An 18,146-nucleotide genomic window follows, 5' to 3' on the forward strand; every position below is an offset into this window, starting at 1 on the left:
CCATTTAGTGCCATGAAACGTTTGAAATATATATTTCATATGAGGAATAACATATAAATCATCTAATATAAATTTTTTCAAATAGCGATAATCTAGAATGCTCCACTGTCCATCTTTCTTCCTTATCATTACAATAGGTAAAGTCCATTCAGCATTAACAACTTTACTTATAACATTCAATTGTAACATTTTGTCTACTTTTTGATGGAATATTGTTAACACTTCTTCACTTAATGATCTAGGATTATAGCGACGAACTTTTCCTTGTACCTTATTAGAAGCTTTATATTTATCTTTTGGTTTCATATTTTTATTTTCCAAAAGTTTAACACTCTTTTCTAACAGATTTTTCATTTTATCTTTATTCCTCTAATCATTTAAATCAGATTTGTCAACAAAATTTTGTATTACTTCTTGATTTGATTTTTCTACTTGTTCTTTTGCATTTTCGGCTTTGACTTTCATGATATATGCATTCTTCTTACCTCTATGAATAGAACGCCCTAATCTTTTCATTATCGTAACATTATTTAAAGTAAGTGGTTTATTTTCCTCTATGATTACAAACCTCATTTTAATTGTTCTGCCATTAGATAGCATTTTTATTACAACCTTTTTAGATTTTCTTGCATTGTTACTAACAAATAATCCCCTAATTGAAAAAGATGGAAGTGTTAAATCAGTTTCTATATTTGATTTATTAATTGGCTGCTTAATGACTTTGCTAGAGTATTAAACAAACAAATTAATAAAGAGCATGTGCAAATAAATATACGTTTTTTAAATATATATATACTTGTTTTTATTGTATATATAATGGTTTCTTATGATGTATAATATTTAATTTGAATTGAATTATACTGTATCTTTTAATAGACATATTTAACTGTTATAAATGAGTTTTTATTTACAAAGAATCAGTTTATTCTTTTAATTAAAAGCATACACACAATTTATAACAATTACCAAAAGTCAAAACTCTAATTTATTCAATGTCATTTCAAAAAATATACATTGAATATAACATAAACATTACACTTTTTGTTTCTTCAATTTTTTCATTTAACAAAAATTAATTCTCTTTTTAATTCGAACAAACGTCAACCACAAAACAAAAAAAAAATAATTTAATTTTTTTTTTTTAATTAAAAAGATGTATATAAATAAAATAAACAAACAAAAAAAAAAATAACTTTATATATTTTTTTTTTTTTAACTAGCATCAGTGCATGTCTACCCTGTACATACAAGACTAGTAAACTAAATGTACTACAAAAGGTTAATAATATCTTTTGTTAACCATTAGTAGACAACATACGGTTTCATAGTTCCAAAGAGAGGAACTTTTGTATTCAATGTATTACCTTTTGTCCTGAAAACGAGTCCAGCACAGTTTCAAAGAATAATGGAAAATATATTTATGAAACTAATTGAGGAGAATTACGTAGTAGTATACATTGATGGCATCATCATTTTGATCAAAACGATTTCTGAACATTATAAAATATTGATAGTATATAAAATACTTTCTGATAATAACTTAAGTATAAATGAAGACAAATGTGAACTATTTAAAATGTCTATAAAATATTTGGGACAAAGCATTGATCATAAGGGAATAATAACTTATATAGACAAAATTAAGACAATTACAGAAGCCAAACGACCTGAATCTAAGAAACAATTAAGATCATTTCTAAGAGCTGTAAATTATTATAGAAATTATATTAGAAATTCCTTGGAATGGACTTCAAAATTAGTTTTATTGTTAACTAAAAAGAAAAAGTTTATTTGGATCTATGATCAATGGATAAATTCATTGCCCTTAATGTATAGTTTGAGATTTATCTTAGTAAAAATTATATGTATCTTTGTAATTAATTTTATAGTACTAAACAATTATTTATAACTTAAATAATTATTCCTTTATCTAGGAGTACATTACACGCAATAAGTTACTAGAACCTTGACCAATTTAGTTGTTGCATTAACATTTTTTTTGACGCATCTCGGTTATGATTATATTATATCTTCTTTTTTATTTTTTTTTACTATTTTTTTTTTTGGAGAATGAATTTTTTATGGAGAAATATTGAAAAAGAAAAGAATAGCAAGTGGATTGTTTTTATTTAACTTTTATAGACTTTTATTTTCTTAAAGTGATTTAATTAATTTTGTATTATAAAAATAGAATCTATAATACAAAATTATAAAGGAATCCTAAAACTTGCTCTTTATTAACTAGGATATTCGTTACTTTTATCCAAGTCTTTAAATATACAATTAATAAATCATTTGTTTAATACTCTAGCAAAGCCATTAAGCAGGTGGTTAATAAAATATGTTATTAACCTTTTGTAGTACATTAAGCTAGTTTACTGATTGTGTATACATAAGTTAGTCATGCAATGACGCTAATTTAAAAAAAAAAAAATATAAAGTTATTTTTTTTGTTTGTTTATTTTATTTATATACATCTTTGTAATTAAAAAAAAAAAATTATTTTTTTTTTTTTTGGGGGATGTCGATTAACATTCGTAAGAATTAAAAAGAGAATTAATTTTTGTTATGCGAAAAACTTAAAGAAACAAACAGAATAATGTTTATGTTATATTCAATGTATATATTTTAAAAAAAAAATAACATTGAATAAATTATAGTTTTGACTTTTGTTAATTGTTACAAATTGTATGTATGTTTTTAATTAAAAGAATAAACCGATTCTCTGTAAATAAAAACTCATTTATAATAGTTATAAGTCTATTAAAAGATGCAGTAATATTTAATTTCTATTAAATATTATTCATCATAAGAAAACATATATATATATAATAAAAACAAATATATATATATATATATAAACGTATACTTAATTATACATACTCTTTATTAATTTGTTTGTTTAATACTCTAGCAAAGTTATTAAGCAGCTAATTAATAAATCAATACTATAGGACCTAGAATATGGAAAAGAAAAGAATATATGTTAACTAACGTAACTAGAAGGACACCTACTGCTACTGATACAATTGTTATAATCAAAAACACTTGGATTCCTATTTTTGGATGCCCCAAAGGTATCTTGACATATCGCGGTTCAATTTACATGAATAAAGAATTTGAAGAATATATCACAAAGGAATTACAGATCAAACTGTATCACACAAGTTCATATTATTCGCAAGGAAATGGGATGAGTGAAAGCTCTCATAAAGTATTGGATTATATAATTAAAAATTATATGAAGAAAAAGATATACTTTTTGAAGAAATAGTACAAGATGCAGTATTAATATATAATAATACACCTCAAGGTAATATAGGAGAAACGCCCTATTTTACAGTATTTGGAAGATTGTATTTGTCTAGGATTTTTGAACTTATTACCAGAAAATAATCATGAGATGAGAATTATTTATTTAAAATATCGATGGACTAAAGTATATGAAGATTTAAACAAAATGAAAGATAAACCAATGGTAAAAACAAAAGAAATTAGGGTTGGCAACATTATTTCGTATGAACTATACGATTACGAAAGGAATCAAATGAAACAATATAGTGGAAATCTTCAATATAAACCATATTGATCCTTTCTGCAGAGTGACTAAAATTAGTAATGGGATATTAAAAGCTATACTAATATACTACAGAGGACATGCAATCCAAATTATCCTTACAAAAATAAAATTATTAGGGAATAAAACTAAATTCATATATGAAATGCAACTCAGAGACTTAATTCAAGTATTTGATAAAAGCAGGAAAAAAATACATCATCAATAACTGAAACCCAAAAGCTTTTTCGACATTTATGAGAAAAGTGAAATTACACCTTTATCACTGAACGATAGTAAATATAGAAAAATAAGTAATGAAGAACAAAAAAGATTGGAAATCACAAGATAAGATAAGGAGTATGGTTTATCGTAAAGAAAGATATTATTTTTAATATTTATGTTTTAATTTTTTTTGGAATTTATTTTTTTTGGGAAAAAAATTGAAGAAGTTTTTAAGAATATATAAACTTAAGTAAAAGACATTATCTTTAATCAAAGATATTATATATGTATGTTTATATAAGATATTTATTACATGTTAAGTATATGTTGGCTATGGAATACTTATAAATTATTAAATAATTAAACACTTTATCACCTTTATGCAACTTCAATAAAAAGTAAAAGCATAAATGAATAAAAAGATTAAACTTTATAAAAATGCTCTTTATTTCATTGTTCATTGAATATCTTAGCAAATCAATAAGTGGGCAATTAATAAATCAATTGTGGATCAACACATTTAAAACTATTTCTTTGAAAGGAGTTTCTTTTTCCTCGAAAATCCAACTTTCCTTTAACATTTTAAAGAAAAAGAATAATTATTAATTGCAACGTGCACAAAAGATTCTTCTCCTTTTTGTCAATAAATAATATTGCTGATCTATTTATATTTCTAATAAAAAGGAATATAATATAGTTAAATTAATTATGTATGTATAGTATTTGAAGAAAACACGTAAATTGAAATAGATACACCAAAATACGTACAAATTACTATATAATTTAACATGTTTGTTAATAAAAGATATAATTAACTTTTTATAATGTAACATTTAGTTGTTCATATGGAAAATAGAGAGTTAGATATGCATTCACTGGTTTAAAAAAAATTTTTTTTCTTTTTTCTTGTTGGTTAATAAAAGTTATTAGTGTTTTTATATTTTAAATGCAGTCGCTTCCATTTTAATACACTAGTATGGTGTATTAATTCCTATAAAAAGAGTACATCTATTAATAAATATAGCTGCACATATTTTAAGTGTACTATTTGATTACGTACTCAATATAATTATAGGTGTATAGAAAAGAATTATATACTCAATGAAGTTTTTCAAACAAATAAGTAAACATAAAATACTTAAAAAGATTAATTGTTTCAAAAAATTCTGCGTATCTCAAATTAAGGATAATGTTTTTTTATATATATATGTGGTTAATAAAAAATTGTTGCTAACGTTTTGTAAAATAAAATGAGCCACTAGCCAGGGGAATACAAATCACTTATGCATTGACACTAGTTAAAAAAAAAGGAATATATATAAAGTTAATTTTTAAAGGTTTATTTTATTTATATACATCTCCTTAATTAAGGAAAAAAAATTAAAATTAATTTTTTTTTGATCGTCAGTTGAAGATTGTTCAAATTAAAAAGAGAATTAATTTTTTACTTATATAAAAATTAAATATATGAAAAGGTATAATGTTTATGTTATATTCTATGTGTATATTTTGGAATAACATTGAATAAATCAGAGTTTTAATTTTTCTTATTTGTTATAAATTTTGTGTGAGTATTTTTAATCAAAAGAATATACTTACTCTTTGTAAATATAAACACATTTATAAAAGTTAACATATCTATAAGTAATACAAGATAATTTAATGTATAATATAAATATTATACATTATAAAATACAATTATATATGTGTGATAAAAATAAATATACATATATAAACGAATACTTAGTTATATATGCTCTTTAATAATTTGTCTGTTCAATACTCTAGCAAAGTCTTTGGCAGGCAATTAATAAACCAATATACTAAATTTTTATTTTTATTTTTGTGATTATTTTTATAATTTTAAGGATAATTATTATAGATTTCATTGTATAGATTACTTCCTATTGAATAATATTGGTTAATAAAGGTTATTATTAACCTTTTTCAGTACAAAATGCTAGGTTACTGTACGTGTATCTACAAGTACCCATGCACTGACTAAGTAATAGAGAATATTATAATTTGTGTAGTGCACTAAGCTAGTTTGTGTATGTGTATGTACAAACTAATTGTGTACTAACACTAATAAAAAAAAAAAAAATATATAGATATTTTTTTTTTGTTTTTGTTTTTGTTTTATTTTTGTTTTGAAATATTTTAAAAAAAAAAAAAATTAATATATTTTTTTTTTGGTTTTTGTTTTTAAGAAAATTTTTGTTAAAAAAATTTAAATATCTTTTTAAAAATTAAAAAGATAAGATTAATTTTTGTATAATCAATGTTATATTTTAAAAATAACATTGAATAATATAAAGATTTGACTTTATTAATTGTTATAGTTTGTACATACGTTTTTAATTAAAAGAATAAGTAATTCTTTATAATTAAAAACTCATTTATAACAATTAATAAGGCTATTAAAATTGTAATAAAACTTTACTCAGTCATAAATGCTCTTTATTAATTTGTTTGTTTAATACTCTAGCAAAGTCATTAAACGGCCAATTAATAAATCAAATATACATAATGAAGTCATTATGATAATAATGTGTGTATCTTTAAAAGTAACGAAAGTACCTTTTGCATGCAATAAAGCATATATATGTATAATAAAATATTAAAAGAGAAATTTTTTTTTAAGAAAATAATTTTTTTCTTTTTAGATAGAGATTAATCTTCTGATCCATACAAAATTAGTAATATATATTTTATACATATATCGCACGAGAATATTGATTATGTGTAAGACATAAGCATTAAAAGTTAATTAAACTTTAATTAACTATTAAAGTTTTAGTACTATATATTAAGAGTAATAAAACCCAATTAAGGAAGTATAAATATTTATACTTAATATTTATTAATTTGTTTATTCAATACTTCACCAAATCATTAGAAGAGAAAATTAATAAGTCCCTTGTTAATTTTGTTAAATTTATTTATATTCATTAAAAAAAAAAAAATTATTTTTTTTTTTAATGAAAGATTTAATGAAATGTTTTTCTTGTAAAATTTTTGCTATCAAACTGAACTAATTTTTAAACGATAAAAGATCAAATTCGAAATTTTCAGAAAAATGAAAAGGATTTTATTTTTATTAATATATAATTTTTACTTGTTTTTCTAAAAGACTGTTAATGACTATAATTTAATTTATTTGTTTATTTTAATTAATTATTTTACATACTCGATGATTTTGATGAGGATTTAAATTTTTTTTAAAAATAAAGGTGTATATATATACTAAAGTAAATAATTGTATCCATAGCAATACTTTCTCAGCCATGTAAACTATATGTATAGCTTTTATGTATCAATAACATTAATATATTTTTACAATAATTAAAATAAATAGAGTTATCTCTGCATGCTATTTATAATATGTTAGTTCTTCTGTAGTAAAGTTATTAACGAGCAATTAATAAATCATATATACAATAAAAAAAAATAAAACAATAATATTTTTTTTTATATAGTATTTACACAAAAAAAAAAAGAATTTTTTTTTTGTTGTAAGTTGTTTTTGTTAATTATATTTAATTTAATTAAATTTAAAAAAAAAAAAAATTTTCTCTGGGCAATTAAATTTTGCCAATCTAATTAATTTTTGAAATCACGAAGAACTAAATTTGAAATTCGAAAGAAACCCAAAGGAACTTTATTTTTATATGCTTTTTAAAAGAATGCTAATAACTCTAATATAATTTGGCTATTTTATTTAAAAACTTATTTTACATATAATAAATAGTTCTAACATAAATTTAAATTTTTAATAAAAATAAAGATAAATTTTTATTAAAGTGAATGCTCTAAAACATTAAATGTTCATTCATGTAAATTATATGTATAAATTTTACTTGTAGCATAAATATATTTTTAGAAAAATTAAAATTAATAGAGATCGCTTTTTATGCTCTTTATTAATTAGTTAATTAAACATCATATCAAAGTCATTAAGTAGTCAATTAATAAATCAGTGGATAAAATTTTTAAATAATAACTTATTTATTTTTAAATAATGACATTTCTTTATTAATAAATACTTTTTGCATGCTTTTGGCCAACAAGCGCTGTATATTTTTAAACTACATTTTGCGTTATAAACAAATTATTAATACATGCATTTTTTGAATAAATAAGTCGCCAATTTTTAAATTATGTTATTGCAATGTAAATAATTTATATTATTTATATAAATTTCTTGAAAAGAATTCTTTATTTTAATAATTTTTCTTTTTATTTAGATAAAATAAAATTTATGATTTTGGTAACATTTAGAAAGTTAAAATTAGTAAGAATATGTTAGCATATCTTCCGAAAAATATAAAGTGAATAATTTTTTAAGATTATATATTGGTATCTATAAGAAAAGGAAAAAAGTATGTATTTTACTTGTATATAAGTTTTAATATAATAAAGAAAAAACAAAAGAAAACTTTAAATATTATCTAAATAAGTGTTTTTTATTTTAACAATATGATTTATTAAACTCATTATAATTTTTCACATGAACATAAGTGTATTAATTGACAAAAATCAGCAATTTATTTTTATTCAAATGTTTGAACATGTTTTTATGCATGAGAATCAAAGTATTTAATTGAAAAATGCAATTATATAACTTAAATTTAACTTGATATATACAAATATTTATACTTAGTTTTTAATATAAAAATATAATATTTTGATATTTTTTGAATAAAAGTCTAATCATTTATAAAATTATGATAATTTAATGTACAAAACACACTATACTAATGCTTTTTCAATTTTATGGATATACAATGAAAAATTATGTATTTTTATTAAAAAATTAAGTTAAAACATAACACGTATTTTATTGGAATCGTAATTGAAATTTACTATATCAATAATAAATTTTCTTTATATTTTTTTTAATTTATGCAAAAAATAATTATGATAAATTCAAATAGAAAATTTTATATATTAATTCTTTTTTTTTATTCCTTGCAATATTTTATATTAATTAATGTTTGTATTTCACATGAACTACAAGGGAGGAGCCAAGATTTATTTTCAGAAAAGTATATAATTGTTTGATATCTTCATTTGAAAAAGCAGATATTTTAATTAAATATTACATATACACGTAAATTTTTTATTCATAGAATATCTTCAAATATTTATGCAAGAGAAAACTCTCCTAATACGAGAAATTTGATTGATGCAGTAGATATAGAACAAGATGAAATTCTTGATTTAGAAAACACATTTATTCATTTCCCCATAGAAGAGTATATTATCTTTGGAATATTTTCACATATATTATTTTTTATATTAATTCTGTGTTTTATGCTTGTATATATATTTTTTGTTTATTTTAGAAAAAATTCAGATTCTGGTAATGAAGATAACTTTTTTAATATGGATTTATTTGAAACAATAAATTTAGAGAAAGGTAAGTCATCTAATATAAAAAATGTTTTAGGTGAAACAGATAGTCCTTTAATGGATTCACCAATAGATCCTCTCTATCCATCTTTTGAAAAGTATATATTTTTTTATATATTTTAGCTAAATTTTTCACTTTAACCAAAGGCTATATGCATATGTAATATGATTTATTTTTAGTAAAAACTCAGCCATTCATATTGAAACGAATTCCTCTAGCATAAGTTTGAATGAAACAAAAATTATAGAATCCAAGGATTCATATAATCCACAGCCTATTCTCAATTATTCATCAGCTACTCCCAATTATTTGGAAGGAGGATTCCTTAGCTTACTCTTAGAAGAGTATATTAATATATCTTTACATGGAAAATGTTTCATTTTTATTTAATATTTTATATATATATGTAAATTCTTTTTTTTTAGTGATTGTTCACCTATTAATTATGAAAATATACTCCCCACTACCAGCAATTTAATGTTTCTAGAAAATGAAGAACATGAAAAATATATTGAATTAGAAACCACTCTTTTTAATCTTCCTATAGAAAAGTACATATTCTCTTGATTATTTCATGCATATAGTATCTTATTTTAAATAAATATTCTATATATAATGTTCCTTACTTTTAGACAATTTTATTACTTTATATTAAGGAAGAATCCTCCAGCACAAACAAATTAATGAGCATAACATCATATGCATGTATGTGTATTTTTTTTTCTAGACCTGTCACAACTATTAATGATAATGAAGATATGAGCTCAGTAGATGAAATTGAAAAAATATCAGAAAAGTCATACAAAAGAAAAGGAAAAAAGAGAAATTACGAAGATGTTGATAATTTAGATGATCAGAATATTGAAAAAGATATAAGTATTAATCAAAAAAAAAATTATGCTTATAATCGAAATTATACTTATAATAAAATTGGTGAAGATTTTGTTTGTTCCATCTCAAGTATTTTTAAAATGCAAATTAATTGTTTGCCAGATTATGTAGTTTCAAGTTTACAAAAATTAAGAGACATATTAGACGATGACAATAAAAGTACATATCATAATTTAGAAAAAAAAATGAACATAAACATTTTGCTATTAAGAGACATTATAGCTGAGGAAATAAAAAAAATTAATCGTTCTGACTTAGGAGCAATAAAAAATTACTATAATAAAAATATAGAAGGAGAAAAATTAGTAAAAACTATTAATCATATTATTTTGTTATTTAAACATAAAACGAACCATATATTTAATAAAAAAGAAATGCATGAAAAAATAAAGCAAATTTTAGAAACTTTTGAGGATTTAGCCAATGAACATAAATTTTTACGGGATTTATATCGTTTTAAATCAACTATTGCGAATAATTTCATGTACAATAAATTATTTTCTTTTTCATTTATTCAATCGTCAGAAGTCTTTAAACGTAATTTTGAATTATTGAAATATATGGATAAATTAATAGAATGTGTAGAAAAATCAATTAAAAATGGATTTATATTAAGAGATCGTAATTATTTTTGTATGACTCAAAAGGTTATATATAATCTTCATACACCGATAACTGCATCTATTAGGAACAATTTGGCTAAACTTGATAATATTTTGAAAACATTGAATTTATCATATAAAGACCATAGTCTAATAATACAAACTATTTTCTATTTTCTTAAAAAAGAAAACGAAAAAAATAAAAAAAAACTAGAACTTTACATGAATAAACCTTATAAAAAAAATTCTTTAAAAGCAATTTATAATTTTTTATTAGAGGAAGAAAAGGATGCTACACGCTACTATAACGAAGCATCTAAGATTTTTAATTTAAATTTAACTGACAAAAATAAGGAAAGCATACTCTTCGATGATTTAATAAATAACGAAAGTATTATAGATAATTTATTCTCTGTTCATGAAACCCTCATCAAATTAATCGGAGGTTTATTTATTAAGAAGCAGTTAACCATTATTATGAATACACGTAAATTATTATTAAGTATGAATTCATTAAAAAAAAGGAAGGATATTTCATATGAAACAAAAGAAATTTTAAAAAAGAAACACCAATCAAATTTACTTTCTCAAATAAAAAAAGAAAAATGGAAAATGGAAAAAATTAAGCATAATATAAGAAATTTACATCTATTTGTTACTACAAAAGATGATATAAAACGTATTCAAGTATCAAATTCTTTAATAAATAAAATAAATGGAATTATATCAATTTTACGTTTCATTTGTAAAATAACGTATAAAAATGAAGATAAAACTGATTTTAATCAAAAAAAAGAGGCTAGTACGGAAAATATTTTGCTTGCACTATATTATGCCAACCAAAGGCTTCCAAAATTTACTGAAAAAAAAATACAAAAAAAATACACATCTAAAAAAAAATGATTTTTAGTGAATTCATAAACAAAAATAATTTTTCTATGTGTGATTTATCAATTGCCTGCTTGGTTAGTAAAAGATGTTTTGTCCCTTTATAATAAAGTTAGCTTACAAGTCAGACATTCCTTGACACCAGTTAAAGAAAAAAAAAAATAAAATATTTACATTGCTATATTTTTTTTTATTTATTTTACTTTCATATATCTTTGTAATTTAAAAAAAAAATTTTAATTTATTTTTTTTTGTGTGTGAAGTTTTGGAATTGAAATATTGTTAATTTTTAATCAAAATACAAAAAAAATTAATGTATAAAAAGTATAATGTTTATATCATTGATTTATTAATTGCCTGTTGGTCAATAAGTACACTGCCATTAATTTGTATGCTATTTTAAGTTTTTCTTGACAAAAATTATTTATATATGTGCATAATTAATTGAATAGTACTAACCAATTAGTAAGATCAAATTTTATTTTGTCTTACCTAGGAGCTCATTGCATGCAAATAATAAAGTACTACACTGTGACAAACCTAGTGTGTCTAATAAAATTTTTTTTTTTTAATACACATCTCGTTTATAATTATATTAATATCATTTTTATTTTTTCTTATTTTTATTTTTTTTTTATTTGAGAGAGGCTTTTTTTAAATGATAAATGAACCAATGAAAAAAGAATGGTATGCATATTGCATTAATTAAATTCAACTTAATATAGATTTTATTTTAAAAGTATTTTTATTAATTTTGTATTATACAGAAACTTTAATACAAAATTATAAAGGAGTTCACGAAGTTTGCTTTTTATTAACTTGGATATTCATTACTTTTATTAAAGTTATTGAATAATCAATTAATAAATCACCTGCTCAAAGACTTTCCTAGGGTGTTGAATAAACAAATTAATAAAGAGAATGTACGATTAAATATACATTTATATATATATATACTTATTTTATTATATATATAAGGGCATTTTATAATGTAAAATATTTAATTTGAGTTAAATAATTTAGTATTGCTTAACAGATATGTTTACTTTTATAAATGTGTGATTTATTAATTGGATATTCAAAGACTTGAATAAAAGTAATGAATATTCAAGTTAATAAAGAGCAAATTTTAGGACTCCTTTATAATTTTGTATTATAGACTTTATTTATAATACAAAATTAATTAAATCACTAAAATTTTTAAAATCTATAAAAGTTCAAAAAATATATATATATATATAAATTAAATAAAAAAAAATAAAAATAAAAAAAAAAGACATAAGATAATTATAACCGAGATGTGTTTTAAAAAAAAATATAATTAGACACACTAAGCTAGCCAAGGTTCTAATAGCTAAAAATTTTTAGCATGCAAAATTTTCCTAAAGGAGACATAATTATTTAAATTTTAAATATTTAAAATGCATATTAATTAATGGCAATGGATTTATTCATTGACCAATTCTCCACCACTGGTTTATTATTTGGTCATTTAATGACTTTGCTAGAGTATTAAATAAACAAATTAATAAAGAGCATTGTATAACTAAATATACGTTTATATATATTAGTTTCTAATTAATATAAATGAGTTTTTATTTACAAAGAATCACTTGTTCTTTTAATTAAAAACATACAGATAAACTATAATAATTAATAAAGTCAAAATTTTATTATATTCAATGTTATTTCAAAATATACATTGAATAATACATAAACATTTCTTTTATCTCTTAAGTTTTAACAAGTTAACATTTCTTCTTTTAATTTTTTAAAACACAAAAATTAAAACATAACATAACAAAAAAAAAAAAAATATATTTATTATTTTTTTTTTTAATTACAAAGATGTATATAAATAAAAATAAACAAACAAAAAAAAATAACTTTATTTTTTTTTTTATTATTAACTAGCATCAGTGCATGGCTAACTTGTACATACACAAGTAGTAAACTAGCTTAGTGTACTACAAAAGGTTAATAACTAATTTTATTAACCAGATATATACAAGTTAGTCATGCACTGACGCTAGTTAAAAAAAAAAAATTAAAATTATTTTTTTTTTTTGATTGCCGGTTGGAGTTCGTTCTAATTAAAAAGAGAATTCATTTATGAGATATGAAAAACTTAAAGAAACAAAATCTCTAATGTTTATATTATATTCAATGTATATTTTTGAAATAACATTGAATATATTAGAGTTTTGACTTTTGTTAATTATTATGAATTGTATGTATGTTTTTAATTAAAAGAATAAACTGATTCTATGTAAATAAAAACTCTTTTATAACATTTTAACATGTCTATTAAAAGATGCAGTAAAATTTAATATCCAAGTTAAATATTATGCGTCATAAGAAAACATTATATATATATATATATAAATGTATACTTAGTTATACATGCTCTTTATTAATTTGTTTGTTTCATACTCTAGGAAAACCATTAAGCAGCCAATTAATAAAACAAATATTGACATATAACCCTTTTTAAAAAATTTTAAATAAATTAACAAAAATAGAATTATAAAAAAAAAAAAGATAAAATAAAAGGAAAGAAAAGGAAATCAGAAACATGAGTAAATGAAATAACAAATAAAAAAAAAAAATAATAAAGAACAAAATATATCTTATAAAAAGAAATTAAAATGTGTAATATAAAAAAAAGTTTTAGAATATATATATATATATTTAAAATGTATAAATTTAAAATATATTTTAATTTTTTTCTTTCTAATGACTTCAACATTTAACAGAAGATAAATCATTAAACTCTTCCTTTTTATAAAAATTATATGAATTATCAGAATTTTTATGTTCATCACATTTTTTATTTGTGTTGATAGTTTGCCTATATTTATATAAAATTGAAATAACTACACTGTAACACATGATCAGCCCTATTAATATTCCTATTGTTAATTTAGTCTGCGAGTTATCAAATTTACTTTTTTCGTTTTCATCATCTAGTTTGGATAGTTCTATATACGTCTCATTGTGTTGAGAATTATTGCCATTATTATTATTTATTAATTTATTTTCATATATTGTTTTAATAATTTCATTTGGATAAATTTTTATTTGATCATAATCTCTTTTTTCAATTAATTCTTTTTCATAATTTTCTATTATATTATTCACACTATTTACAATATTATAAATGGACAGTATCGTATCACTGCATTCATGCACGAATTCTTTATTTTGATCTATACTATTTCTTATATTTTCAAAAATCATTTTAAATTTTTTTATATTGCTTTTAGTTCTTTTTATATATTTATTTACTTCATTTAATATTTCCATATTTTCCTCTTCTGATAGATCATGATCTTTCTCATTCTGGTACAATTCTGTATCCTTCAGTAAAAAGCTTGCTCTTCGTATCAAGTATGAAATTTGTTTGTTGTAATTCTCGAATTTATCATTTTCACTATTATTGTGATTTTCTAATTCATCTACTTCTGTAACTATATTTATAATATATTCATAAACTTCTTTAATCTTTTGCATTTTTTCTTTTGTGTCTATATATTCAATACAAAGTAATTCTTGATTTTCTCTTATGGCATGTTCAATTTTTTCTAAGTAATTTTTCTTACCTAGTATTCTCTTTTTTTCATTTTCTATAATATTTTCATATGATTCTGCTATATCAATATATTTTTTAGAAGTGTTCTCCATTTCTTTCAACTTTATTTCATTTATTTTTTTGTAAATATTTTTAAAATATTTTTTTTTTCGTTTAAATTCCTTATAAAGATATTGTAATTCTTGTAAATTTTTATCAACAGAAATCGAATTTTTTTTTTCCTCTACTCTTAAAAGTTTGTTTTGTATATCATCTATTATTTCCATATATATTTGCTCTTCTATTTTAAATTCCTCCGCAAATTTATTTGAATTTTGAATATTGTCCGACTTATAACTACTTATGATATTAATAGAAAATAATTCATTAGTTTTATTAATATCATTATTTATAGAGTCATAACTATTTATAACATACTTTGTATATTCAATAATATAATTTTTTTTTTTTTCAATCATTTTTGTATCTTTTGATATTTCAGTATTAATAGCTGTGATAACTAAAGAAAGAAAGTATAATTTACATTTCTTCCTTAGTTCTAATAATTCATAGAAAGAAACATTGTTTTCTAAAATGTTATTGTTTTTTTCGACTACTTTAATTTGAATAATATTAATATAATCTTCTAATTTCCCTATTACACTCAAAGTAAACTTCTCTATATATAATCTTTCAATAAACTCGGTTAAATCATTTAAAAAATCCTTATATTTATTAAGTTCTGTTGTCATTTCATTTGTTTTTAATTCCATCTCCATTTTATTATATTTTTCTATATAAGAATTAGTCATTTCTTTAAAATACATATGATACTCTTTAGAATTTTTTAAAATTTCATTATAGTCCTTAATATCAATATTTATTCCTTTTATCTTCTTATATTTCTCAAGGGAAGCTCGTGAACTGCATAAAAGTTTATCAATATCATCTTTCATGCCTTTAATTTTTTTCTTTAATTCTTCTCTTGTTTTTATTTTTTCATAAACATTTTTCATATTGATAATATGCTTTTCATTTTCTTTTTCTTTACTTTCAATATTAAATGAATCACCTTGTATACTTAAAACAATATCTTCTGTGTCTTGTATATTTTTATAATCTTTCAAACTCGATATTGCATCTATATTCATATTTATAAATTCTGTTGCTTTAAGCATTTCATTGTAAATGAAATATGATTTATCCTTATATGAAGAGTGTGCTATTTTTCTTTTTTTAAATTCATTATTTTTATTTTTTGCATTATCTAATTCAATTAATGCAGTATTTATTCTTTTTGAATATATCATATTTTGAACATTTCTTTTAATGTCTTTTGTGTGTTCATTCAATTCTAAATACTCCTTCTCCGCCTTTTTATTAACTTCATCTAACTTATATTTCATATGCAAAATTAATCTTAATGTCTCATTTTTTTTAGCATCATTAATATTAATCAACAATTGTTTCATTTCCTGATTTAGTTCCTTAAGTTTTTCTTTTTCTATTTTAGCCTTCTCATTTTTCTCTCTCACATCATTATAAGTGCCAAATGATACAGAAATACTTGATACCGCTTTTTCTATATCTTTGTATGACTCATCAAATGCATCATATATTTCATTCATTTTTCTTTCAAAATTTTTAAATATTTGCATGATATGTTCTTCTCTCAACCAAGAATCTTCAAAAAAGGAAACTGAAGTGCCAATAGTTAAATTTATCGATTTTTTTAATAATTTTATATTTTTTTCCTCTTGATCAGCTATTTTTTTTATCTCTTCCAAGATTCCTTCTTCATAATATTTTTTATACATTTTCATTTCATCTTCTATATTACTAATTTTTCTCTCCATTTCCTTGATTTTAAATAATTCAGTACTTATTTTTTTTTTTTCTTGTTCAATTTTATTTAGAATTTCTAAAATTTTTTTAAAGTTATCTTTCTCTATTTTTAATTCATCTAATGGGTCTTCATTATATCTTTGAGACACAGTATAAAATGATTCTATTTCATTTTCAGCAACATTTATAATATCTAGTGTTATACTTTTTATTTTCTCTATATCTCGTATAGCGTCACTTGCAGTTATTCTTGTAATTTGTATTTTAGTAAATGCATCTATAGACTTTTCATTATTTGCTTCATATTCACATTTCATATTAATATCTTCTTGATTTATTTTAATTAATCTTTCTTTTAATCTTTCTAATATATATTTATTATCGTAATAACTATCCTGGATTTCTATTAGCATATCTGTAACATAATTTTTTTTCATTTCAACTTTCATTTTTTCTGCTAAAATTAAAGAATCTTTTAAGAGATCATTCATCTCCTTTGTGTATTCTAAAGATAATGTATAATTTTTACTAGTTTCCTGTGCGTGTCTTTCTGCATTTTTTGAACAATTTTCAGATTCATGAACATAATTATTTATATTTTGCATTACTGCTTCAGTTATATTTTGTGTTTCATCATTATCATGCTTTTTTAAATATTCTATTTTTTCTCTTCCTCTTATGGTATTATTAAGATATAAGGAAGAAGTTTCCTTATGCTTTTCAACTTCTGTTAAAAGCATGTTTATATTTTCTGAATTGGATTCAGTGCGATCTTTAATTAATATAATTTTCTCTATGCTTCCATTTATTGAATCCTCATCTAAGTTATGTATAAGTAAATTTTGTAATTCCCCTACTTTTTTAAGATCATCCAATATATTTTTTTGAATATTTTCTGATTCTATGAATTTTTTCTCTGCATTTTTTTCTTCTTCCCTTACCTTTTTTACATTACTTTGTATTTCATCCATTACTATACTAAATTTTGTCAACATTAAAAATTTTCCCATATTTTTAAGAGCTTCTGATGCATTATCTATTTTATTCTTTTCTTTTATAATTTCATTTAATTTTTTTTTGACTTCCATTTGGATCCTATTAATTTCATCTTCTTTTATATCTTTAGATACTGTTTCCCTTAATGAATTCACT

The 18,146-nt window shown here is 21.0% G+C and overlaps 2 protein-coding genes across 2 annotated transcripts, besides 3 other annotated features; one reads left to right on the forward strand and one right to left on the reverse strand.

Annotated features, from left to right (window-relative positions):
- Window positions 1-703: part of a repeat region that runs on past the window's edge.
- Window positions 704-1,314: 611 nt separating this feature from the next.
- Window positions 1,315-1,796: a repeat region.
- A 1,186-nt stretch (window positions 1,797-2,982) lies between these two features.
- Window positions 2,983-3,916: a repeat region.
- A 4,785-nt stretch (window positions 3,917-8,701) lies between these two features.
- PRELSG_0019500 (fam-j protein) lies at window positions 8,702-11,593 on the forward strand (the record flags this gene model as incomplete). The annotated part of the gene is made up of 6 exons (XM_028678000.1): window positions 8,702-8,829; window positions 8,914-9,039; window positions 9,130-9,294; window positions 9,377-9,541; window positions 9,623-9,748; window positions 9,925-11,593. The coding sequence occupies 6 exons, from the start codon at window positions 8,702-8,704 to the stop codon at window positions 11,591-11,593; spliced, it is 2,379 nt and encodes a 792-aa protein (XP_028531057.1).
- Window positions 11,594-14,320: 2,727 nt separating this feature from the next.
- PRELSG_0019600 (reticulocyte binding protein, putative) lies at window positions 14,321-18,146 on the reverse strand (the record flags this gene model as incomplete). Its single annotated transcript, XM_028678111.1, has 1 exon — window positions 14,321-18,146. A coding segment is annotated over one exon (3,826 nt), but the record flags the coding sequence as incomplete, so codon positions are not given.

This window comes from Plasmodium relictum (assembly GCF_900005765.1).
Source record: "Plasmodium relictum strain SGS1 genome assembly, contig: PRELSG_00_v1_214, whole genome shotgun sequence".
Taxonomy (NCBI): domain Eukaryota; phylum Apicomplexa; class Aconoidasida; order Haemosporida; family Plasmodiidae; genus Plasmodium; species Plasmodium relictum.